The sequence below is a fragment of the Tiliqua scincoides genome, chromosome 7 (genome assembly GCF_035046505.1).
Source record: "Tiliqua scincoides isolate rTilSci1 chromosome 7, rTilSci1.hap2, whole genome shotgun sequence".
In the NCBI taxonomy this organism is placed as follows: domain Eukaryota; kingdom Metazoa; phylum Chordata; class Lepidosauria; order Squamata; family Scincidae; genus Tiliqua; species Tiliqua scincoides.
The window spans coordinates 35,986,842-36,012,947 of record NC_089827.1 but is presented as its reverse complement, the minus strand read 5'-3'; the positions used below and the strand labels follow the sequence as shown (position 1 = coordinate 36,012,947).

Below are 26,106 nucleotides of genomic sequence, written 5' to 3'. Positions count from 1 at the left end.
TCTCCAGATAGAACTGGGAAAGGCCCGTCTGAAACTCTGGGAGAGCCATGGTCAGTTAGTATACAAAAGTATAGACAATACTGAGGGCCAGATCCTAACTGTGCACTATGCCAGTGAATGTGCGTTCTGCTGGCATAGCGTGCTTTCTGGCTGTGGCAAACATGACTCTGCAGAGAACATGGCCTGGCTGCCGCTGGAAGTGATGAGGTCTGGGTCCGCAGGTGACAGTCCATGGACAGACCTGCCCTCCGCCTCTGGTAAGGCTGTGCAGGGGCCAGGAGGGAGGTGGGGAGGGGCAAAATGGGGTGATGACTAAAGTTGAGATGGCAGATTGGGCCTGGGAAAGGGGTGGGTTTGACTGCAGTGGCATACGCCAAATCTTGACCCTCTTTCTGGCTCTGATTCAACTTCACAGGTCAATGCAGACTTGCTCCATCAGGCCACATGGTCTTTACGGGGACTAGGGAACAAATGTTGCATTACCCCAACGAGGTCTCAACATGCCAAAACTCTCCCGCAGGATACAGTGGATGTCATGTTGGTGCTGCTGCATCACCATTTGGGGTGTTTCTGTGTTTTGGGCTGGCCATTTGATGAACTGAAGTTTTGAGTCAGTATAAGGTCATTATACATCTTCATATGAAAGCTTGTTCTCAGTTGCTTGGGTTTTTTTAACCATCAATTTGAAAGACAGCCACTGACACCCTGAAGAGCTACTGCCACTCAAGTGTAGACGAGTGCGTTTCGAACTTATTCATTTCATGGCACACTGACAACGCGCTAAAATTTTCAGGGCATACCATCCGTTTTCTGACAATTGACAAGGCACACCATGCTGCTGATGGGGACCCCACATCCCTCAATGGCTCTATTAATAAATTATCCTCTCCCAAACTCCTGTGGCACACCTGTGGACCATTTGTGGCACACCAGTATGCTGCAGCACACTGGTTGAAAATGGCTGCAATAGGGATTTGTGCCTAGCCCAGTGATCATTCCACCCAGTGATCCTTTGCTGGTTTTTGTGTTTTTTGTTTTGCAGTGGAAATCACCTGGGGAGCTTTTCTTTTTAAACACTGGTTCATAAGAACTCTAAATAAGATTGCTTTTACTAAATGGTTTTATCTGCATTTTAAACGTCTTCCTTGGAGACTGAAATGGTTGCCATCAATTTGGGGAGACTGGTCTCTTTGTCCTTGGTTAAAGCAGGAATCCCCCTGCCTCCCCGACTGGACATAGATTCAGACTGTAAAACTTCAATTTATTCATTTTTGTTTTAATTTCAAAATGTGGGTTTTGTCATATGCTGTTCAGTTCTAAATTTTTCCCCCTCTGAGTATCATTTTATATTTAGAGTCATTCATAGAGTAGCAGGCATTTTTTCAAGTCACTTGAGAAAAGAATATGTGTGGAGATATAAGTGTGTTTTGTGTGTGTCGGTGCGCACGCCTGCGAGAGGGAAAGAAGAGAGAGAGAGGTGCCTGTACGAATAGCACCAGCCAGGGGTACGGATGCTGAATAGCATCATTTAGGCACTGACTGTGACATTGTATTAACCTTTTTTAATGGATGTATGTAATAAAATGACATGTAAATGGAGCACAAGGGGAGATATGACACTATATCTGGAAAAGGATAAAACAGCCAGTTGAATACTGGGCTATTATAGCAGTTTGCAAACCTTGGATAAACTCAGTCAGCGGTTGTATAATTGGTTATTCAATCCCGACCCTTGTTCACAGCTCAAAGCCAGGAACACTGAGACCTGTTGCCAATTTGAGTGAATGCGGTGACTGTGCTCGGCCGGGGCCTAGCACTGGAGCCAGGCCTTTTCCTGTGGGCTGGTTTCCACCATGTCTGGTACTGGCGGAGTGACAGTAGCTCTTTTGTTCTGAGAGGCTGGCTGGTACTCCCCTCCTTTGCAAAATGTCTAACAGCTACACAAATATAAGAAACTAGGAGGGGGGAGGGAAAAAAAGAGGCTTAGTGTAGCTTTTCTCTGACACTGTGGAGGTATTGAAAAGAAGGTAGTGGTCCAAAGAGAAAGGGGAGCTGGGCGTGATATGAAAAGTTACAGCTAACGATAAGGAAAAGCGCCATGATGTCCGAGGACATAGTAGAAGCGGCGAGGAACAGATCAAGAGTTCTCTTGAAAACACAAATTGTTCTCCGAGACTAAAGCCATTGTTGTCACGCTTCCTCTTTCTCAAACCTTGGCATAGTGAAAGGAGTCTATCGAAAACAGCCATGAATGGCTTCTAATTTATGCCTCCAACAGAGGTTGTCTCTCAAGCTATGTTTTATTTATTTATTTATTTATTTATAACTAAGTTGAGGTGGCAGTCTTTTACTTACTATTTTTCCAAATTCGATTTCAATTTGCCTTTCCTTGAAATTCCTATGGCTTTCATGATGATGTTTGGATTTATTGGATTGTAATAATTCTTTTGTTTAACTAATGGCCCAATACTGTCCTCATAGTATGCCAGCCTCTCTGTCAGTCTGCAGCACACTGCCACTGGTGCAAGGACTGGAAAACCTGCATGCTAACAGCAGCATCATGCAAACCAGCTGCTGGTGGGTTTCAGCAGGCAGAGAGACCAAAAAGAGTCAGGAAATGGGATTGGATTAGGATGGGGTGGAGAAGATCATGGCGGCACCAGAGTCCATTGTATCCTAACCGCTGTCTGGACCTGATGTACCCCTGGTAGGCTCCTCACATCTATGCCATCAAAAGAGCTAGTGTAGCTCTGAGGAGTCCCATGGGGCAGTGCTTCTCAAACTTTAGTGTCCTGCAATGCCTGTGTGTGGTTCCCGGAAGTGACTAGCAATTACATCATCATCAGTCACTTCTAGTGTTGGACTCTGCCAAGACTTTTAGAAGGTTGTGGGAAGCCTTCTGAAGCGCAGGGAGGTGGCGTTCGGCCTCCCTGAGCCTTAGAAGGCTGACCAGAGCCTTTAGAAGTAAACTTCTGGTTTAGCACTAAAACGGATGTTCAGAAGGCTCTGGCTGACCTTCTGAGGATTGAAGAGGCAGTGCGTGACCTCCCCAAGCTTTTGAAGACCCACCAGAGCCTTCTCAAAGGCCTTAAGCCAACTCGCAGCTCCCAGGATACAAAGAACATAAGAGCTCCGCTGGATCAGGCCATAGACCTATCTAGTCCAACTTCCTGTATCTCACAGTGGCCCTCCAAATGCCCCAGGGAGCACACAAGACAACAAGAGACCACATCCCAGTGCCATCCCTTGCATCTGGCATTCTGAGGTAACCCACTTCTAAAATCAAGAGGTTGCACGTACACATCTTGACTTGTAACCCGTGATGGACTTTGTCCATTTCCAGAAATTTGTCCAATTCCCTTTTAAAGGCGTGTAGGCCAGAAGCCATCACTGCATCCTGTGGCAAGGAGTTCCACAGACTAACTACACTCTGAGTAAAGAAATATTTTCTTTTGTCTGTCCTAACTCTCCCAACACTCAATTTTAGCAGACGTCCCCTGGTTCCGGTATTGTGTGAGAGGGAAAAGAGCACCTCTCTGGCCACTCCATACATCCTCTGCATAATTTTGTATGTCTCAAAATATGCTGGCATGGGATAGGTTTGGCCATTAATTGTATTGTTGAGTTTTTTTTAATCTTGCACACAGCTTTTGGATAGACAATACATAATTATTTTTAAATAAGTAATATGAGTTTTGCCCCAGCAGGAACCTCTAAATTTTGTCTTATGTGAAATTCAGGATTGAAATCCTGCATAACTGATTGGTCCAGATTTATGGCTGGCCAATTGGGTGATGGATCAAAATCCTACCATCCGATTGGCCCTCTAGTTAAGGTTTCAACTGCACCAATCATGGGAAGTCTGGGCGGAGCTAAAGGGTATAAAAGCTAGAAGTGTTTGCCTTGTGTCAGATTCATTGCCAGGTCCTGTTTTGAAGATGGAATAAATGTATTGAGCTGTTATCTCTGTGCCTTCCTTTGTTCACCTGGACCCACTATATAACACATACAGTGCAGACTAATTCATACAACCAATTCCAAAGAGTAGCAGGAGAGACAACAAAGGGCCATTACAATTTTGGGTGTATATCCAAGATTCTGAAATCATGCAAAGAAGTAGTACCACACGTGAATGGCACTTTCAGGAAGACTTGGGGACAAGCCACCTCTATTAGGGTGCTGCTGCAAGTCACAGCAGCCTAAAAACCTAGTTGCACAGTGATCCTAGATTTTCATTGTCTATGTGTGTCCTGCGCTCTATATTTTCATGTGACTCTGAATTTTCAAAATAGAATTTTAGGTCTCTATGAGTTGCCACACTGCCTAATGGGTTTGATCTCAGGGGCCCTTGGAGCAATCCCATTTGGCCTGTGCGGGGTGGGGGGGGCATGGTCCCAAGCAGTAAGAATGCTGCCTGAGAACATGCCTTGGCAGGAAGAGTGCCAAGTCCATTCTTCCACTGCACTTAGTAAGCTTGGGGGTGGGAGGGGAGAAGGGGACAGGGAAATCCAGGGCGTGTGTGCATGTATGGGGCCCAGAACTTGGCTGTACCCCAGAACTTGGCACACGTTTGCACTGACCTGAGTTTACATTGTGAAAGTGTGAAAGTGACAAACAGTTTTGGAAAGTATGTATTTCATTTTGGTACACTTCTCTGGTAGAACTGGCTGAGGTTCCTCGTCAAGCATACATTTGGTGGGGAACCCGAGTGCCTTGCTGTATAATATCTGACATGGCCCAAAGAGAAGGACAAGCGGAAGATAACACTGTAACACAAAAATGGTTTATGTTGAATTTTTAATGTTTCTAATACAATTCAGATGCGCTGGTTCCAATGGTAATCTTAGGGCGCAATTGACTTAGATGTTCCAGTGCAGAGTAGGATTGGCGCCCTTAGTTTTGCTGTATAATCAAAACATTTTTCGTTATTTTAATTATCTTAAATTTTGTACTTTTAACTATCCTATAGCCTAATGCAGGGCTTTCCAAACCCTGGCCCGTGGGCGGGATCCAGGGTTTGGAGAAAGCCTTCTATTCCATGAATAGAGCTTACTATTCATGCTTACTGTTCCACCTCCACATGCGTGTATTCTGAGTAGATCTGGGCACTGGGATGCTCTGGGCAGTCATGTCTGTTGCACAGCCTTCTGGGATTCTGGGGAACAGAAGCAACTGTCCAGAGTGTCCCGGTGCCCAGATTTACTCAGAATACATGCAGCGCAGAGGCAGAACTGTAAGCTGAGGTCTGAATGGGAACTACTTTTTTTATCGGAGAGCGTTTGCGAGTTTGGCGACCGCTGGCATAATGCATTGTAATATATGTCATCTAATACAACTGCTTAGCATAAAAATTGTGGCTAAACTATCGATGCTATACCAAAAATTGTGGCATTTTTGAAATCCTCACACCAAAATTAATAAGCATTGAAATATTCAGATAATCATGAAATTGTTCAAATTTTGTTAGAAAATCTTTGTTCAAGATTCTGGGGCCAAACAGAAGCATGCATCTTACGGTGCTTCTGCATATTTATTTGCTTTCTAGATCCATGATGTGCTTTCTAGAGCCTTGATATGCCTTCTAGTTCCTTGGAGTATGTTCATGTAACCTGTGATGGGTATTCCACACATGCAACTAATCATCTGATGCTGCAGTCATAAGTGATGGATATGTGTGTATGCATTTCATACATATGTATGTATGAAAGTGAGGAACAAGGATAGGATTAGGAGAAATTGCACCCAGTTGTTAATACTTCTTAAAATGTCATTCTTGTGCCTAGAAATTTAAGTTTAATCATCTTTCTCCTGGGCAGTGCCCAGACTCCAAGTCTTCATCTTTTGTAGTGCAGATCAAGGGACTTGTTCTACTACTTGTCATTCCTTATCAGATGGACTTGTAGTGTAACAACAGTTTCACCAATCTCTTCTTTCTTCAGATCCGGCGATTTCGACTTTTCATATTTTGAGAGGAGAAAGCCTGTTGCAGTCTCTGTGAACAAGGATGTCAAAGTTTGATAGTGCACCCCTGTATCTGGCTTTGCTCTTGGCAACTCACAGTGCTTTTGCCTCACTTGGTGTGCTGCCCCAGCAGCCCCTTATACTGTTTGAGGTAGTCATGGCTATGATGACCCAGGCATGATCAGTCCACCCATGAGACCAAGTGAAGTGGGAAGCATACTGGGGGGGCAGCAGAACCTCTTTGCTCACTGTTGGGTTTGGAGAGGGCAGTATGGGCATACTGCCCAAGTGCCCACCTAGTGGTTATCCTATTTGAATTTGGCAGCAAGACCGATCTTCCTGTTGTCAGGTTGAAATGTACAGACATGCAAATGGGCAAGAAAGGCAGATGATGAAGATTAGTCTGCTGACTATGGATGACCATTAATTCTTCACAGATGAAACCTTGTTCTTATTGCTCTCTTTCTGGGGGATTGGTTATCTGGGAGTCTCTATTCTAGGTGAGGTCACAGTTTCTCCAAGCATGATTTGCTAGTTAAGGTTCTCATCCCTTTCTACTCTGTAACAATTGTTCTGCTGGCCATTATAGTTAAGCAATTCAGAAGGCCTAAGCAGCATTAGAAGGGGTGAGCGTCCCTGATACAAGGAGCTTCTGCCACTTCCTGCTCCCCATTGTGGGATCTCTATGGCTGTATGTGATCCAGGCGCTTCACGAGTCTGGGGGTGGTTGCCGCGTTGGGCACCCATTGCGTCAGCCAACCAAGCTTAACCCAGCAGGCCTACACAGCGACTGTATGGCTGCTTCAGGGGAGATGCTGTGGCTGGGCCGTTTGGCAACAGGCCCGCTTAAGCTACAAAAAAGACTGTTGGCCATCAAGGGCTCTGCAAGATGGCCATGGGGGGGCAGAGGGCAGGACAACCCCACACAATTCTTATTGTGATAAGCATTTTACCTCTCAGCTTAAAACTCCACTCTGCTGCACCAGCTGATTTTGTACTTGGTCAAATTCCACATTAGTTTTCCACATTTGTCTCTTTCCTGCTAGTTTACACATTTCTGTGTAAATATCTCTGTATCAGTTTGGCTTCCAAAGGCTGGTGATTGGACAGGAGCAATCTTTTTGTCATCATGGTGTAGAAAATATTGCCAAGCAGCTGATTAAGTGAATGGCTGCAATTCAATTAAGATCTTGCACTGGGGTCATATAATATAAATGGATATAGCACCTTTCCCCTGAGTTACAGCCTTGATAATTCAGTGCTGCTTTGTTGTTATTTACGAGGGTAACTTCTCAAAGCAATCTGCATTGCTCCTGCTGTAAACCAAAGTGGATGCTTTACACCAGGATGTCACAGGGCGAGGTTTTCTTCTGTTTTCACCATTGCTTACAGGAGTAAAATGGAAACAATTGGGAGGGGGATGGTTGGCGGAGGTGGAAAGACACATTGTTTTAAAATAGAAAATTAATCACTTGGAAATGGACTGGTTATTACGAAGCAAATGTGGAAAGAATATTGAACTTTGCGATACATACGGGGGGTGGAGTGAAAGACGAGAAACTCCATCAGAGGTTTTTAATGGAAGATGGAGCCTGCCATCTCATTAACAGAAAAAGTGCAGCTAGGGGGGAAGCTCAGTGTTACAGGCAGTTATTCTTAATGAGAATGCTGTGCAGGACATCAAATGTTATATGTGATTGTAACATCCACTTCCTGTTAGTCTCCTGCCCACTTCCTGTTAGCAGATAAAGAGAGGTGAGTCATAATTGCAACAGGTATCTGCAGTTTTGGGTATGCGCAGTAGCAGCAGGAATCTATGTGCGTGTGCGTGTGTGTAAAATCAATGCCTTTTCCTCCCCCGACGTCTGCCTTTTAGTATTCTCCTTTCTTTATATTCCTATACATTACAATGCAATATTTTATTCTGGAATAATACACTGTTGCCTCCCTTAGGTCAGGCTTTCTAATTTAGTGAATTGTAGATGTCCAGCTGGAGAAGGGGTGGACGTCTGCTGAAGAATGAATTTTTAAGATGCCTCATTAATTTAATGTAGCTAAGAGACTAGCAGAGCTTAAGGGATTTTGTACTAGTCCCGTGGAGAACTATCTGAATGTGATTCTAATGAGTTAAAGAAAACTCATTCCCCCTCCCCCTTTATTTTCCTTATCTAAATTGTGTAATCTCTGTGCACTCTCAGATTATTGATATAGGCACCTTTCTATTTATGCCACCCAGGGAAAAAGTAAAATAAAGTAGTTGATATACTGCCTGTATTGGAAACGAATGAAGTAAATAGAAATAAATGAAATGTTGCAATGCATATTTAAAATAACCAAGTTAACCTGTGATAAATGTTTGAAAGAAATTTGATTAATTCTTTCCCCATATTTATTTACTTAATGAATTGAAGCAAATTTCTAAGTACCCCATAGGGAGGATGCAGGGCAGGTAACAAAAGCAGTGAAGTTATCCCACTCCTGCTTTTCCTAGGGCATCAGTAGGTAGCACAAACCAAAAGACCATGCATTGCTTGCAGAAAAATGTCCTGACTGATGGGTTTTCAGGGTAAGAATTTCTACAATTATGGAATAACCAATGATAACTCATGACTATGTACCATCATGGTGTGAGCATGGTTGGCAACTGATACGTCTAAAAAACTGCACAACTTGTGAATTTATTTATTTATTTATTTATCCCCCCCCCAAGGGCATTCAAAGCTGCTTACAACAATACAAACGTTAAAAATATGAAAACATTAAAATCACCTAAAAACAGTATAGAACCTAAAAATCTCATTAAAAGCCAGCAGCAATCAATAAAAAAGAGTGCAGGCCATAAAAATAATCAGCATAAAACCAATCAGCATAAAACCTTAAATGTCCATATTAAAAACCTAACACTCAGAACACATGTGTAAAAAAAAGTATTTAGGTTTTGCTGGAAAGCCTCCAAGGAGGGAACGGTTCTTAAACTGAGAGGGAGGGAATTCCATAAGTTAGGTGCCACAATGGAGAAGGCACTACTCCTTGACGCAGCCTCTCCCACCTCCATAGGTGGCAGCACCTGTAAAGCGTCCCTCTCAGATCACTAGAAAGGACAAGCTAGATTATATGGAAGAAGATGGGTTTGCAGATATCCTGGCCCCAAACTGGATATCCCATTAAGCCAGATGAAGTCCTCCAGGTGTGTATTATGGTCCTCCAGGTGCTTGTGCAGTTCAGGTTAGGCAGCCAAACAAACAAAAACCCCTGGCTTATGGTGCCCCTCTGCGGGCCTTATTGGGAGGTTTGTCCGGCTCAATAGTTGCATGTTGTTCATGCATGCCTTAAAGAGACCCTTTTGGTGGCGGTAATCTCTCAGTCAGAGCCAGCATCAGGGCAGCTTCAAGGGACCATGACTACTGCTTATCCTTAAGACCACTTCTGTATCAATGTCCTGCTCTTCCGAATGTAGACTGAGTTTGTAAGCTAAAACCTATACCTTTAATTAGGCTGGGACCCAGTTGATTGTAGGAACTATGTTGATTGATGTGAGAGAACTGGAAGAATATATTCCAACTGGAACGCCTTAATGAAGAGGTGGGTTGTTTTGTGCTGCACTAGAAGTAACTGTCAAAGAATTGTCAAGAGGTATACATATTTAGAACCCAATGGGGTAACCTAACATGCAGCGCAATCCTAATTTTAACTGGAAACAGGCAGGTCAGGAGGCCTGTGTTGTATACAGCGCAAGATTGGGGCCAGAGTTGGCAGAGCCGGAGACAAGGCAAAACTCTTCCCCTACCCCTGGGTAAGCCATCACAGCCCCAGTGGGTCTCCTTGGACCTTGCACTGGCGTAACCGCCTCCAGGATGGCACAAAAGTGCTTTACGGCCTAACTCCTAGTTAGGATTGCGCCCTTAATCATTCCAGTGTTGTCCTGTTTTGAACATATGAAGTTACCTTTCACTGAGTCAAACCACTGGTCTTCTCTGACTGGCAGTGGCTCTGAGGAGGCTTAGGCAGAGATCTTTCCTAGATCTTTCTCAGATCTTGTCTGCTGGAGGGTGCCGGGGGGTAGGTCCTGGGATTTTTGTCATACAAAGCTATGTGTTCAACAACTGAGCTAGGCTTCTCTTTGTAAGGAAAAATGGCTTCTATGCTCCCAGCATTTGGGGTTATTTCTAATTTTTGAACAGTCCCTGGGAAATGTAGGAGCTTTCTGAATAATAGATGGAACTCAAAATCCATACTACTGTACACAAAAGACTGATTTAGTGTCTACCGATTGCCACTCATAAATGGCTCTGAGAATTTCTATTAGTGGTTAATTATTTTCTTTGGAGCTTGTAAATGTGCTTGAAGTGACGTATTCAAAGAGTGAATCTTCAGAAATGTGGCAATTTAATTTGAATGATCTTGCACATTACCTTGGCCTTGTGAACCTTCATGGTCTTTAAAATCCGTATTATCATCAGTCAGTAATTTCTACCCTCTTTTCATGTCGAGAAAAAAAAATAACACCTCAACTCTGCTTTGGTGCTCTGTTCTAAAAAAGCTGAAAGTGCTAACTTTTGGACATGAGGAACACTTGTCAATGGACATATTGCAAAATCTGGGAATGTGAAAACAGAGTTTAAATTAGTGTTGCATATCAGAGTAGCCCAGGACTTTGAGGACAGCTGCAGTGGCATTCCTAGTTTGAGAGAAGTAGAAAATCATATTACTGGCTTGTCAGTGTGAGGCCCAGCAAGATGAAGGTGGTGGGAGAAGCACCAGAATGGTTGCAAGTATATAGAGGCTGCCTCCTTTTGTTTTGGCAGCTTTGCAATTTTGCCGCTGCCCTGTGTGTTCTCCATTCAGCCTCCAAAGGAGAAGGAATAGGGCAGCAATGAGATCACAAAGCTGCCACCACCTTCTCCTCCTTTGGGAGAACCCAGAAGTGACATCATGGTGTCACACAACATTTTGGTGTCGCTATATCACAGCCCCAGGTGCCACTGCCCCTACTGACACCTCCGAGTGGGAGTATTCAGAATGGCATGGGTAGATGAGGCACTTCAGACAAAACTGACAGCAGTGTCATGAACACCATAAAACAGGTGCCTGTGATGCTCTTTCTAAAGCCAATCTGCATTGGAAGCTACCCATAAGAGCAGTGTTTTCAAAGCCCTCTGTTTGGACTTGGGTTAGCAGCCTTGTGTTCAGCCAAAACAGCAGCAGCTCTGCAGTAAGAGCACCTGTTCAGACAATGCCATCTGAGTGGCTTGGTGATGGCCACACAGTCCTTCTGGTATGATAGGATCTGGGAAGGATCCAAGATCCATTTAAAGGAATGGACAGAACTTCTCAAGTGATGTGTCCGAGACTGAACTTGGTGAGATCATGGAGAAGATGCCAAGTCTCGATGGGCAGACTTGCAGCATCTTGAAACTTCCGTAGGAAAGCCTAAACAAGTATGACAATGAGATTCTGGGCAGCTTCTTACCTTTATGTCCTCTCCTGCCTTTCCTCTCCTGGTCCCAACCACACCTCTCATTGGGTGTGGTTGGGGAGCCATCCAGCATCCTATCTTTCAATGTCCTCTGTGTCTCTGTTTATCTGTGACAACCTGCCAAGTAGCACCAGCCAAAGTGGGGGCAAAGGTCTGGTTACAAACATTATTTTTCAGCACTAGGATATTAGGGTCATGAGTGACCAGCCACCCAGAAGTGTTTCCATCATCACCTGGAAGTATCCTAGAGTGATGCCCATTTCTGAGTGCAAGTTAAAACATCTTGTTCAACAGCATTCACCCATGCTGTTGTAGGTTGTACATATAACTGTGAACTAAACCTAGATTCCTGGTTAATCATAATTCACAAGTTTTTGAGTGAACAGCCATAAAGGGCTAATGTAAATAAATCCTTGAGAAGTTGGGAAAATAGGTTTTCAATTTTCCTGGGTCTGCTTATTTTCTCTCACGTGCTTTACTTACTCACCTCTGCTTGTTTACTTATTTTTTGCTTGTCTCTGTCAAACTCTTTCCACTATATACTTGCCTATAAGCTGATCCCTGCTAATATTGACAGGGTGGCTAAAAGACTGAACAAAGGGCCCAGTCCTTTCCAGCACTGATGCTGCCAATGGGATGTGTGCAGTAGCATAGAATTCAGAATACCTTTATTGGCATAAAGATACCTAAAGAAGACCTTCAGATGACCTTCAGATGACCTTCAACTCAATTATGCCAAGTCAAAAATTTTGGCTTTTAGTAAATCTAGAAAATTATCTAACTGGACTTTTGAAGGCAGTACAATTGAACAAGTGAAACGATTTAAGTACTTAGGAGTCCTCTTTCAGCACAATCTCTCTTGGACCTCCCATTGAAGAGCAATGAGTGCTAGTGCTAAAAATACTGCTTTAGCTATTGCACGATTCTTCTACAGCAGAGGAAACTCTTATGTCCCTGCAGCTATTGAGGTATTTAGAGCTAAAATCATTCCGCTAATTCTTTATGGAGTGCCAATTTGTTTGGAAGGCTGGGGCCATACCTTGGAGCAGATCCAGAGTATGTTCTTATGCAAAATACTTGGCATGCCAGGATGTGTACCTTATGCTGCACTTTGCCTCGAAGCAGGGTCAGGTCGGTTTGAGACAGTGGCCTGGTTGAGGTTCTTTAAATATTGGCTTAAAATCTACTATAAACCTGACTAGAATAGCCTACTCTATCTACTCTTTTACTTGAACCTGAGCCTTCAAGATACTTTCCTGTGGGGGAGGGGGGACGACAGTCGAGGAGTCCTCCTCAGGTTAAGGGAACATTTGTTACCTTGGGGCTAGTGCTGGAACCTTGGATTAGACTGAGCCCCTTGTAGCACAATCCTAACCATGTTTACTCAGAAATAAGTCTCATTGTGTTCAATGGAACTTACTCCCTAGTAAGTGTGTTTAGGATTGCAGCCTTAGAGACTGAACTGCAAAGCATTTGAAGATTGGTTCCTAATGACGTTTTACATGTTTTCAAAGCAAATTCTTTTTTTTGGGGGGGAGGGTCCGTCTCAGACACAACATGACATTTTGAGGGTCACACTTTAAATAAGTGGCAAAATTTAGGGCAGGGCATATAAGTGGCAAATTTGTGAGCATTTGGGCATTATCCGAATATACAGAAATGGGGCAGGATTGTGTCCACCCAACCTCTATCTTATCAGAAGACAGCATCCAAAAAGGATTTTTTGAAAATGCAACACGCAATTCAGTTCTTCCTCTCTGTCACCCCTTGTAGCATAAAGCCTGCACTTATCTTTAGTATACATGAGTGATTTCAGTTAATTTGCTTAGAGATAACTTGTTACAAATGGTTCTGAGTTTGCTCTTCTTGTACTTATTTTTTGCCACTGCTTTGCCACCTCTTGCCACAATGCACTTTGAAAGAGAAACAGCCACTATATTTCCCCTCCTTATCTACGCCGGAAATAACGCAGGCCAAAAATATGTATTCTAATAATCTATGAATGGAGACAAGTGCGAACAAATGGAACAAGTTGCCAAAGCAGATGGAACATTGTACTTTGGTGGAGAAGCTCATGAGCAAATCTTGCAAGATTTTTTTTTCCACTTGAACAAATTCAATGCTGACATTTGCTTTAATAATTTCTACTTAATTTGACATTATGATTTCATGCAAGTACCATCTACATCTAAAAAAAAATTCTTGATTTATTGTGAAAGACCTTACTCTTCACTAGATCTGATTTATGGAAGATTTTTTTTTTAATTGTTCTTCTCTTCCGGCATCTGGCACAAAAAAGATTGCGATGTTGTTTTCACATATGTTATGGAAGAAGAGTTCAGGATGTGCAGTTGTTTAGCATCAGGCGTGTGTGGTTTAATTCGCACTTCCAGTGGCAAAACATTCTGTCATATTTTCAAGAAGACTAGAAAGCATCTCGTCTTGATGTGTACTTCTTGATTATGATTTTAGCCTTCTGTTCTTGGCTTAAAAGAAAAGATATCCTTTCTTTTTTCCCCCCCAAATCAATTATATTAACAAATTTGGGGAAAACACACACGCATGCATGCACAAGCCCACACATGGTTATTGCATTCCACAATCACGTTCATACCCAGTTGAGTATAGCTCCTCTTGTCTCTAAATTAGGGTGCAATCCTAAGCAACTTTCCAGCACTGACCTAGCTGCAGTGCAGCCCCAAGGTAAGGCAACAAACATGCCCTTGCCTTGAGGATGCCCCCTTGACTGCCTCCCCATCGCAGGATGCAGTGCATGCCACATTGGCACAGCTATGTCAGTGTTGGAAAGTAGGCTTGCGCCCTAACCATACTATTGATCTGCACACCTGTAATGGGGAGGGGGGACTTCTCAAACCAGTGTCCCAACCAGCCTATCATTTACACCTGACCTTCTGCACTACCAGCTCTCTGGTTCCAATCACAGTATACGGGCCTGTATGAATCAAGAGTGCCCTCTGGGCTGCAAGGTTAACCTGAATACTGTCGGCTGACCTCACAGGCCAGCTTAGACCCAGCAGACACTGTAAAAGCCCTGAAAGCTGAGTTACCTCCTCAGGTGGAGTAACTCCTTGCTATGAATAGCCACAGCGGATTCTCCTTGCCTTTGATCTTTGGGAATCGATCCTTGACCTATAGAAAATGAAAGACAAATGTGCCCATTTCTGTTCTTTTGATAATGGAGCTGGAGAAACTGGTAGGTGAAGCTTTACATGCAATGAAGCTATATCTATTTTAGTGTTTTATTGTATTTTTATAATTTTATGTATTTGTGTGTGTTTTAATTGTTGTTAGCCAACCTGGGTGCCCTTTGGGAAGAAAGTCGGATTACAAATCTAATAAATAAAGTAATAGATAATAATAAATAAATAATAATAAATAAATAAAACATTCCAGCTCCTTAATCGCTTCACTGCACTGATTCTAAACGCCACACCATGTGGATGGGGCCAATTGGACAGGTCTTTTCTACCCCATTATCATCCAGCTGGTTGTTTGCTGATCAGGTGTGAAAGACCCAAGCAACTGGCCCTAGTATTGTGATATTCATAGACATGGATTGCAGTCTTCATACACATAGTGCAGTCTTGTGGGATAGACTCTTTGAAATTAGCTCCTGTTTGTTTTGAGGGTGGCTCTGAAGGCAGTCGACAAAAGACCCAGAGCTCTTAATACAGCCTGTTGCCTGAAACTAAACAGGCTGGGTCTGTGTTAGCACCAGAGTGACTGACTTCCTGGGTACCTATATGTGTGTGTTTTATGCAGGAATTATACAAATTAAATACATGCATACCTACTTCTTTAAAAAAAACAACATTTATTCTGCTTTCAAAGGGGTTTAAAAATAGGGCATTGTATAGCCACTGAATCATATTTTAAGAGTGTGTCACAGATGTGAAACACAATCCTATCTAGAGCTGGAAGAGGCAAGCCAGGAGGCTTGTGCTATATCCAGTGTGAGACAGGGCACCAAAGTGGCTCAGCCAGAGGTAAGGGGAATCTTCCCCTTACCCCCGGGTAAGCCACTGCAGCCCCTATGGGTCTCCTCAGACCTGTTGTCACCTCAAGAGTTGGCACAAGTCTGAGGAGAGCAGAGCGGCTTGAAGCCACTCCGCGCTACTTGGGAACAGGGGTTGGGATCCAGCATAACAGCTGAATCCCAGCCCTGCCTCCCGCTCCCCACCTGCCCCTGGACTGCCCTCCACCCGCCTTCCCCCACTCTGGAACACATAAGAACATAACAGCCCCACTGGATCAGGCCATAGGCCCATCTAGTCCAGCTTCCTGTATCTCACAGCGGCCCACCAAATGCCCCAGGGAGCACACCAGATAACAAGAGACCTCATCCTGGTGCCCTCCCCTGCATCTGGCATTCTGACATAACCCATTTCTAAAATCAGGAGGTTGCGCATACACATCATGGCTTGTACCCCATAATGGATTTTTCCTCCAGAAACTTGTCCAATCCCCTTTTGAAGGCATCTAGGGTAGACGCCATCACCACATCCTGTGGCAAGGAGTTCCACAGACCTACCACACGCTGAGTAAAGAAATATTTTCTTTTGTCTGTCCTAACCCGCCCAACACTCAATTTTAGTGGATGTCCCCTGGTTCTGGTATTATGTGAGAGTGTAAAGAGCATCTCCCTATCCACTCTGTCCATCCCCTGCATAATTTTGTATGTCTCAATCATGTCCCCCCTCAAGCGTCTCTTTTCTAGGCTGAAGAGGCCCAAACGCCGTAGCCTTTCCTCATAAGGAAGGTGCCCCAGCCCCGCAATCATCCTAGTCGCTCTCTTTTGCACCTTTTCCATTTCCACTATGTCTTTTTTGAGATGCGGCGACCAGAACTGGACACAATACTCCAGGTGTGGCCTTACCATAGATTTGTACAATGGCATTATAATACTAGCCGTTTTGTTCTCAATACCCTTCCTAATGATCCCAAGCATAGAATTGGCCTTCTTCACTGCCGCCGCACATTGGGTCGACACTTTCATCGACCTGTCCACCACCACCCCAAGATCTCTCTCCTGATCTGTCACAGACAGCTCAGAACCCATCAGCCTATATCTAAAGTTTTGATTTTTTGCCCCAATGTGCATGACTTTACACTTACTGACATTGAAGCGCATCTGCCATTTTGCTGCCCATTCTGCCAGTCTGGAGAGATCCTTCTGGAGCTCCTCACAATCACTTCTGGTCTTTACCACTTGAAAAAGTTTGGTGTCGTCTGCAAACTTAGCCACTTCACTGCTCAACCCTGTCTCCAGGTCATTTATGAAGAGGTTGAAAAGCACCAGTCCCAGGACAGATCCTTGGGGCACACCGCTTTTCACCTCTCTCCATTGTGAAAATTGCCCATTGACACCCACTCTCTGCTTCCTGGCCTCCAACCAGTTCTCAATCCACGAGAGGACCTGTCCTCTAATTCCCTGACTGTGGAGTTTTTTCAGTAGCCTTTGGTGAGGGACCGTGTCAAACGCCTTCTGAAAGTCCAGATATATAATGTCCTCCCTTCTACCTCCTCCCCGCCCACACCAGAGCCTGCAAGGCTCACACCACAAGCACATCTCCGTGTGCTGCTGTGGTTTGTGCCTGAGGAGTTGCAAATGTGTTTTATGGCATGTTTGCTACCCTCCTAGGCTGGCACAAGTCCTAACTCATGGTTAGGATTGCACCCTTAGACACTCTTTAGAAACCTCTGCAATGCTTGGGAGTTGATTGGTGGATGGATGGATTTGGAAGGGGATCCTTGAAAACTGAAACTTGAATATCAAGCATTATCATGCAGGGATGGCCAGAGTACTTACTTGCTCCTCTTCCTTCCTTCCTTCCTTCCTTCCTTCCTTCCTTCCTTCCTTCCTTCCTTCCTTTTCTCTCTCTCTCTCTCTCTCTCTTGTTTGTTCTTTCCATGCTTGCCATGCCATTAATGGCTGGGTTCTGATTCCAGCTCCCCTCCCCACCCACACTTTGCTGACATCATAAATTATCCAGATCTAAATGGACAACATTCATTAGCCAGGCACTTTACAGAAAGAGCTTGCTCAGGAGCTGTGCAGCACGCTCCCCTTTTTATTAAAAGTTAAAATGCTCCTGGCTGTCACGGAATGAAGGGAGGGGAGGTGGGCGGGGGATGGCAGGTTAGAGGACAGTGCCGCAGAACTAATAAATAAAAATAATAGCGATTACCGTTGGCTGAGTGACCCGGGGAGAAGAGCAGTGCTGGGCCATTTGTTGTTTCCTTTCCACTTGTCAACAGCCAGTGGCTTAAAAGCCTTAGCCTTTGTTCAGGGCCTAATAGCACCTGTTGGGATGATGGGAAGACAGCTGTCAGGGAGAGAGAGGGAGAGAAAAAGAAAAGGGGGAGGGAAGAGAAGGAAACGAAGGAAGAGCAGGCCTCTGATTAGTCCAGCTAATGTATGCCTTGGTACAGCAGTAATTGGAGATTTCACTTCTTAATGTAAAGAAACGTCATATCCCTGCCTCCCTTTTTTCCCTCCTGAGAAATGGTGGCATTCCCTAGAAAATGTTGACAAAGAGCGTGCTGTGAACAGGAACATCAGACTAAGGTAGTGCACTTGCTTGAGGGTCGGATGTGGAGAGGGTGTCCCTCGGTTCCTTTCCCTGCTGTTATGGAGCTCAGGGCCCATCCATAAACACCCATCTGTGCTTGGATGTTTCACTGTCTTTTATTGTTGATAAAGGCCAGTGGTCAGGGTGGGGTGGGGGTGGGCTTTGCTGAACATTGGTCTCAGTGCTGAGGGATGAATGTGAACTTTCCCCCTTGTGTTTATTTCATGACTTAAATCTTACCATCACCACCCTGAAGATTATTAACCACTGGGGAGGGGAAAGGCCATATTGTATCCACCCCCCTGCCACTTTCACTTAGGGGTTGTGGAATTTAATTCAGAGAAATGACATGCTGATCTAGTAGATCCACTCAAACCTGTGCCAGCAATATCGTTGGCACAAGTCTGCGTGGACTGATGAAAGCGGATCAAACCCGGCAAGGGAGTGAAGAGTCAGTGGACACTGCCACTGCCAAAACTGCCTTCTTTCCAGGTCTGATCTGCTCTCCCTGTCACCACCCTGTTCAGCCCATCCCATCCCCTTTCCACCCCTTCCCTGCCTCCCTCCCAACCCCTATGTGGTCTTACCACTGGCAGCAGGCATCCATCAGCAGCTTGTGCTCAGAGCTGGCCACTCGCAGCTTCCAGCAGTGACCAGCCATGCGCTCCACCACATCTCTTTTCACAACTGCAGAAAGCATGTTATGCCACCAGAATGCTTGTGGCAATGGCATAGTGGCACTGGTAGGATTAGGCTGTAAGTTTCATTTGCCATGCACATGGGACAAGGCCATCCATTTGGTGGCCCCATGCTCTGGAGCTCTCCAGATCCCTAAGAGATCCACAAAACTCTTTCAAGAGCACATTGATTAATGATGCTGAATGATTAATGATTGTGTTTGAAGTACTGATTTTACTGTCTGTTTTTATTAAGACTTTATTATGAGGTTAGTGTTATGTCTTGGTTTGGTTTAGTGTTAACCACTTCAGTGTCTGCACCAAAACGTAAGGAAAAAATGGAATGAAAATGAAATCCTATCTCTCATGCAACCTTCAAGGCTATTTTGAGAATGCTTTAACCAGATTTTGAACGATTTTATTGCATAGTTTCATCCAGTGTTAGCACCTAACAGACATATCTGAGCTGTGGCTGCTGCCAAACCCTAGCCTGTTTCTGTTGATGTCCCAAACCAGGCTACTGTTGCTTTAACACTGCAAGTTACACAGAAGTTTTCTGTTCTTTAGGAGCACACTGGGGTGAATATTTTGTCTAGCTGCAGGGGAAAAGCTTTGTCACGGACTTTGCTGACAATAGACTTAGAAGTAAAATGGTCTGCTTTTGGTGCCTGGAGGTTCTGTAGTCTATTGTTAGTTCACAATGGATTTCTATTGCTGCATTCCTGCTTTGCAAAGGTTTGTTAGCTTTTAATGACTGACAGTCTTCTACTGCAAATACCATGGTATGCTGGCCTGTTTACTTATTACTCAAGGATTTTATTTTTTATTTATTTTTATTTAAGGAAAAGTAGAAAGGGAAAAGAAAAGAAAAAAGCAATGTTTATTTGACCTATTCAGGATTGTTATGTTGTTGGGTGCTGGTGTGTGTGTGTTTTAACTCTTGATTCACTAGGGAAATATGAACCTTGGAGGGATTTGTAATAGTGAAGCATATAGAGTTCCCTGGATCCCTTTAGGGAGAAGGGCGGGATAGAAAGTTTTATTATTATTATTATTATTATTATTATTATTATTATTATTATTATTATTATTATAGGGTTCATCGCCCATAAATGCCCACCCAAACACTTGAATCATCACCTTTACCTGTTCCCCAGCAATCCAAAATCCCCACCAAGATGTGGGGTGAACCATTGTAATCAAACAGAGCAGTGATTGGGATCCAGAACAAGCAGAAGATTCAGAGGCAGATGGTGTTGCCTGAGACCTAAGGCAGTATTTTACTTTTTCAAAATTTCAGTGCCAGCCCTACATGATATCACCTTTTGTGCCAAGAGATAGTCACATTTATAATTTCTAATCTAAGACAAGTCCTGTGTTACATTAGAACTTTGCAATTTGTTTGGCTTCCTAGTACTTGAGGATAGTGCAAGGAAGAGATTGACAGCTGAAGGATATGCAGGTCTACTTAGAAATAAGTTCTGTTGAGTTCAATGGAACCTACTCCCAGATAAGTATGTACAGTATAGGTCTGCAGCCTGAATGATCCCCTATCTTCCTGGGTCACTGAGAGTGCTTTTAGAACTAATTTAAAACTAGGCATGTGGAATCTCCTTGGGGACTAGGGTCATACACTGGAATTACCTTCCCCTACAGTTTCAACCAGCAATATGGTATAATCTGCTGTGCAGATTTTCAAACAATTCTGAAATGTGCATGCACCACAATGATGTAATGGGGTGATGAGTGCACCACATCATAATCACCTTGTTAGAATCCGTTATGCAGTAATCTGAATACATGATATATGCATGAAAAATATCAGATCCGGAGAAATCGAATGCCACACCACAAAAATTGGACCACATTTTGGGATTAATGGCTCTCAGTGCAGAATTTTGCAATGGTGATTTGAAGGAGTACTAATCCAAATTGAATTTTTAGTCCATTTTAGTGCTCTCTTTATTCTTGGATATGACTCTAGTCCCATAGAGATTCCCCATGACTTGTTCTCAGTAAACACTGAAAGCACCTACACTGATCCAGATAGATACTGGACCATTTAATTTCCCACACATGCACACCCACAAGCATTGCAGTGATAGGAAGCCACTATCAAAAGATTTGTGATAGGGACGAATTAGTTCAATCATCTGAGACATATGCACTTGAAAGAAATGAAAACAGGCTTTGGGGGGAAAGGAAGAGATCATGGTTCAGTGGTAGAGCACATACTTTCCATGCAGAAGATCCCAGAACCAGGTAGCGGGCCTGGGAAAGACCTTGGGATGCTACTTGTTAGTGTAGCAGCCAGTACTGGGCTATATCAGCCTATGTATAAATGCAAAATAGGTGCACATGCTCACGCTCTCCACCTTACCAGCTTGGACAATCACTCCAGTAGAACAAACCTGGGAAGGGCATATACAGATGAACATTGGGGATCACAAGTTGCCTTCTTCGGTTCTGTCCTAAAACTAACAGTACCCTTGGTGCTTAAGAGCTTTTAGCTGGCAAAGAGAAGTGGGGAGGGGGCACGTGCAAAAACTCCAGCAAACAAAGATAATGAAGGTTCCTTGGAATGCCTTTTTATTTCTGTGGGGGAAATTAACCAGTTGCCGATGATTGTATGGTCTCTAGGCCAGACGGTCCCTTTGAAAAGTTAACATGTACTCTCTTTCAGTTCCTGGTAGGGGGTAAAATGCTGGAGCAAATACACATAAGCACAAATGCAGAGAATAGTAGTTATATGTCTTAGATCGAGATAGTAAGTGTGGGCATTGTTATTTAGATGGAACATACTGGAGCACTTATCTTTTAGTACATTCCATTTTCTAACTGAATGCAGTGCTAATCGCAGGATTGAAAGCTATTGTAATTGCACACAAGAATATGACGAGAATATACAATTACATTGTTTGGAACTGAGTTTCACATTCTCTGGATAGTATTAGCATTTGTATTTACTTATACTTTAAAAATTCACTCAAAAAACAAAGTCAGAATGCGAGAGTTCTAAATATCGAACCCATCTAGTCACACACACACATGCACACAAGATGAATGAATGAATGAATGATGGGTTCCCATTGATCTGGTTGGTCAGATATCTGGTTGGCCATTGTGGGCAACCAGAGGCGGAAGCCATTTGGGAGGAGGCTGAGCTGGTCTCATCCGGCAGGGCTCTCTTTATATTCTTCTACTAGGTAAGACTCCTGGTCCTCCACTCCCCAGTGTCTGCAATCCTTGCCAAGCATTTATCATCCTGAACTTTTTCTCATTATTATTATTTGTTTGCAAAGTGTGTATGACTGGAAAAATCTTGCCACAGCGTGCTTACCACCACACTATGTTTAAACACATTGTAAAGTGGATGTAATTGTAAACACACCGAGGGATATAATTACATGTAGCAGATTTAGGCGCTAATTCTTTGCCTTTTATTTTTTCTCCCAGTTCTGCATTTTATCAACATAATTATATTTTTTTTTACTGCAGACTAACACCCTGAAATTGACAAGCATCAATTATAAGCAGAAACTTGTTCTCTAAATTGAAAAACAATGAATGGCAGGTTTCTATGTGCCCATTGTCATATGGAATGGCTTTGTTCCACAAGAGGAAAAAGCTAATGATTTTAAAACAGCAGGTGACAAAACACATTCTTTTTTCCCCTCTCTCCCCTCTTATCAGTTTGTTGATGAAGTCATTATGAACTGGGATCCAGGATAGGGTAGCTCTTATTTTTAGCAGATAGACTTTTAATGAGTTCTATTGTGCAGTCAGTCATGTGGATTCACTTACATTTTATTTTTCTCTCTCTCTCTTTCTCTCTCTCTCTCTCTCTTTTTCCTCTTCATTCAGAAACCCCCAGTATTGAAAAGCTACTATCAAAAGATTGGAAGGACAAGCTTCTTGCCATGGGATCAGGGAACTTTGGAGAAATAAAAGGTAACCTTGTTTCTATCATTTGAAGGGGGGAATATATATGAATGGTGATTTTGAGGCCGAATTAGACAAGTCAAGGTATTTTTGGTCCTTTCTTTTATTAAAGAGTAGTTTTGTGTGTGTGAATGTGCGGGGGTGGGGGGGCTCTCAGTACCATGGGGTTGGGGAAGGGGGATTTAACCCTAGACCTCAGCAATGGTGGCAGTTAGGGCAGTTAGTTTCTGTAGTTGCTGTTTGCACTAGAAGGGAACCTGCCACTAGCATCAGTGGTCTCATACTGTGCCTGTTTCAGTTTGTTTCATTTATATCCCGCCTTTCCATCATCATGGAACTCAAGATAGCATACGTGGGTCCCCCAGGGATTTGCTTAGCCTCGGCAAAGTGGCTATATCATCATGTGCTCTCAAACCACACTCTGGGACTAGGTTTGCCTTTGTTGAGGTCATCTAGCAACTCATCCTTCCCCAAGAGCCCCAGGCTAGACAAAAGAGCATCGGGTGCGGAAAAGAGGATGTAATGCAGTATGGAGGGTAAACTGCAGTAGGAGGACATTGGCTGCAATTGAATAGCACACCTGCAGTGAACTTGGAAGAGCTGCAGTGCCCCATGTACAGATGCAGCTGATGGGAGAGGGGAGGTTGTAAGTCGCGTCTTTGGGAGTGAGCACTGGGGACAGGGTTATAGCTTTTGTCTCTTACCAAGAAATTGTTGTTGCACTATCCACTTCTCTAAGTGCTGAGAACTTCCAGTGCTACCTACAGTATATGCTTTAGTTCCCTTTGGATGAGAGCACTGGAGACTTCAGCATCTTTGTAATTTATTTACAAACCAATAAGCAGACCACAAGGCGAAATGAGACATCACAGTCACTAACCATGTGTCAGATTCCCAGAGAGCAGCTTTGGCATTATTCTAGATGTTGTACACCAATTTCCAATGGCTATGGCTAGAACAACTCCCCTCCCCCCCCAGCCCGCAACTACAGAACAAACAGTTTCTCTGGAAGAGGGTCATTCATAACCACTGGGAATACTCTTCCTACTCCAGGAATCAGAATCGGCTGATGATAGAGGCTCCTCCCCAGTAGGAGGGCATCCCCGCTCCAAGTTCGCCCCTGCCTCTTACAAGACAAGGTTGCATTTTGGCTGGCTCCAGAGAGCCAACTTTTTCAATGGATTGGGACCTCTTCTCACTTTCCTCCCCTTTTTTCCATACTCTCATTCTCTCCTAAACTGTCTTCTCTCTTCTGCCTCTCCTCGGCCACTTTTCTGGTTCCTCTTTTTCCATCAGTCAGAGAGAAGGAACTCCTCATAAGGGAGGAATTGTCGACAGGCTGCACCGGAACCCGCTTTGGAGCAGCCGTGTCACCCAAATACTTGCATTAAGTGAACAAAGGCCAGAAGAACCCATGCTGGAACAGCAGTGGTGAGGGTGAGAAGTTGCATCGGCAGAGTGAGGAGAGGCATGCAGCAGTAGCCTCAGCTGTTTCTCAGGCAGTTTCTCTGTCCCTCCCTCTAGCCAGAAAACGTCAGAGCATTCCAAACTTGGATGGCTATTATATTCCAAAATCTGTCAAGAGTTTCCACCTATCAGGAGAACCATCTCCTGGATGATTAGCAAGCTATCAGAAAAGCTTGCTGGAAAAAAAAAGACCTCCCAACACTGATTACAATATGGATTAGAAGAATTAGAAATGAGTAAAGCGTATGATTGGACACTGACTGCCCAAATAAATAGATGCTTCCTTGGCTCATGAATGACCTATTCGAAAAGAACTTTTGCTGTTATTGTTATGTTGCATTTCTTTTCATTTCTGTAGGAAAGCAACATTTCACATGAGTGGGCAATTGTCCTGTTTTAACTGGGAATAAGTGAGACCTACTTGTGCCAGAGTTTAGGCACCTCACCTTTGGTTCATAATAAACATTGTAAATAGAGTGTGGTGGGAGAGGCTGGAGAAACCAGAAAGCTTGTATGCGTACATTTCGGTCCTATGTGCTGAGACCGTGTGCAGAACAGTCATAACTGACTCTCAGTGGAATATATGGTCTGTTTCTGATGGAAAAATATGAGATTTGTGCTGACATGGAGTGAGATATGAAAGTTCAGTCTGTGCTTCTTGATGTGTGGTGGCTAGTTCACATCATAGTTTGGTGGAAGAGCTGAAGAGTGATTAACATGCACCTGTTAAGGAGCTCCTAGCTAAGGTAATTAGGGAAGAGCATGAATTCAGTCACACCAATGCTGACTTGAAATTCCCCCCTTCCACCGCATTTGCAGTTGCAGCAGACATTTTGGGCTTTATTGTTATTTTTTACGCACATGTCCCTTCACCATGATGCTGTGGCATCCCCGGGACCATGGCTTTTCTTGGACCGACTGCATGGGAGCTTCTGAGCGACCCCCTCACTTTCCTTCATGCTTGTGTGTTAGAATCAGATTTTTCAAAATAAATTTTAAACAGAGACATTGCAAGTGCTGGCTGTTGGCAAGCTGGTTGGTGGGTTGCTGAAGAGAAAGTAATCTATTCAGAGTCCCTTTGATCTTCTGTTGGAGGGCAATCTTTTCTTTTCTTCCTCTTCTTTGGCTTGTTCCCTTTCACGAGTTAGACTTGAAAGCGGCAGCTGCTGTGAACTACTAACAGGAAAAAAATTTATCAATGCTTTCGGCCTTGCCTGGAGGAGGCTGAGAAGGCAGAACTACAGCCTCAAAGAAGGAACTACTACCGGGCTTGTTTTTTTGTTTCCTTGTGTTTTATGTATAAGTCTCATATTTTTGAAAATAACCAGAGTTAGTTGTTGAAAAGACCCAACTCCTCTGCTTTGTAAGAAAACTTTACGCTCAGCAGTCAGCCGTACCTGTAAAAATGGACACTTTGTTGTGGCGGGGGTGGTGGTGTCCAAGTGAATGGCCTGGCAGTTAAAACTATTGTTCATTGTCTGTAAGTGGAAAGAAAGGAGGGGGATAACCAAAGGCTGGCTTTGGTGGTGGAGGATAACTGGATTTCAGCAGCAGTTTCTTTTGGGGAAGAAAGGAAGGCAGCCAGGCCAGGGTTCTGGTACGTGGCAGCCATACCACCACCAAGCTCCAGTGGCCAGCAAATGAGAGGCCAAGGCACACTGCAGCTGTATTTATTGAAATAACATGAAAGGTGTGCACAGCAATTGCACGCACTTGCACGTGTACGGGAAAGAAGGCATGCGTCATTCTTGCTCTCTGAATATAAGGTTATTACGAGCTTTCAGCTCTAACGTTTTAATTAATTCTTTGATATATTTGTCTTGGAAGCAGCAGTTTTGGAAAAATAGGCACCTTGAGTCTTGCTGTTACTTTGCCCTGGAATGTGTACAGTGCAGAGTTCAGAAGTCATGTGTGACCACATGGGGATGTAAGTGTATGTGTTTAAATGGATCCCCTTTCCTCAAAACTTGCTCCCACTCCTACTCAAATC

General features: G+C 43.8%; 1 protein-coding gene across 2 annotated transcripts in view; it reads left to right on the top strand.

The window, feature by feature from the left end:
• The window catches only part of SOX5 (SRY-box transcription factor 5), a 445,318-nt gene that overhangs the window by 182,881 nt on the left and 236,331 nt on the right, over positions 1-26,106 (top strand). Inside the window, exons 1-2 of one of the 2 annotated variants that reach the window (XM_066633458.1) lie at positions 19,364-19,442; positions 22,572-22,658. In XM_066633458.1, coding sequence (XP_066489555.1) covers positions 22,628-22,658 — 31 coding nt within the window. In that variant the 5' untranslated portion in view covers positions 19,364-19,442; positions 22,572-22,627. Of the gene's footprint in view, positions 1-19,363; positions 19,443-22,571; positions 22,659-26,106 lie in introns of those variants that run through there. The other variant, XM_066633459.1, reaches the window with a different exon arrangement.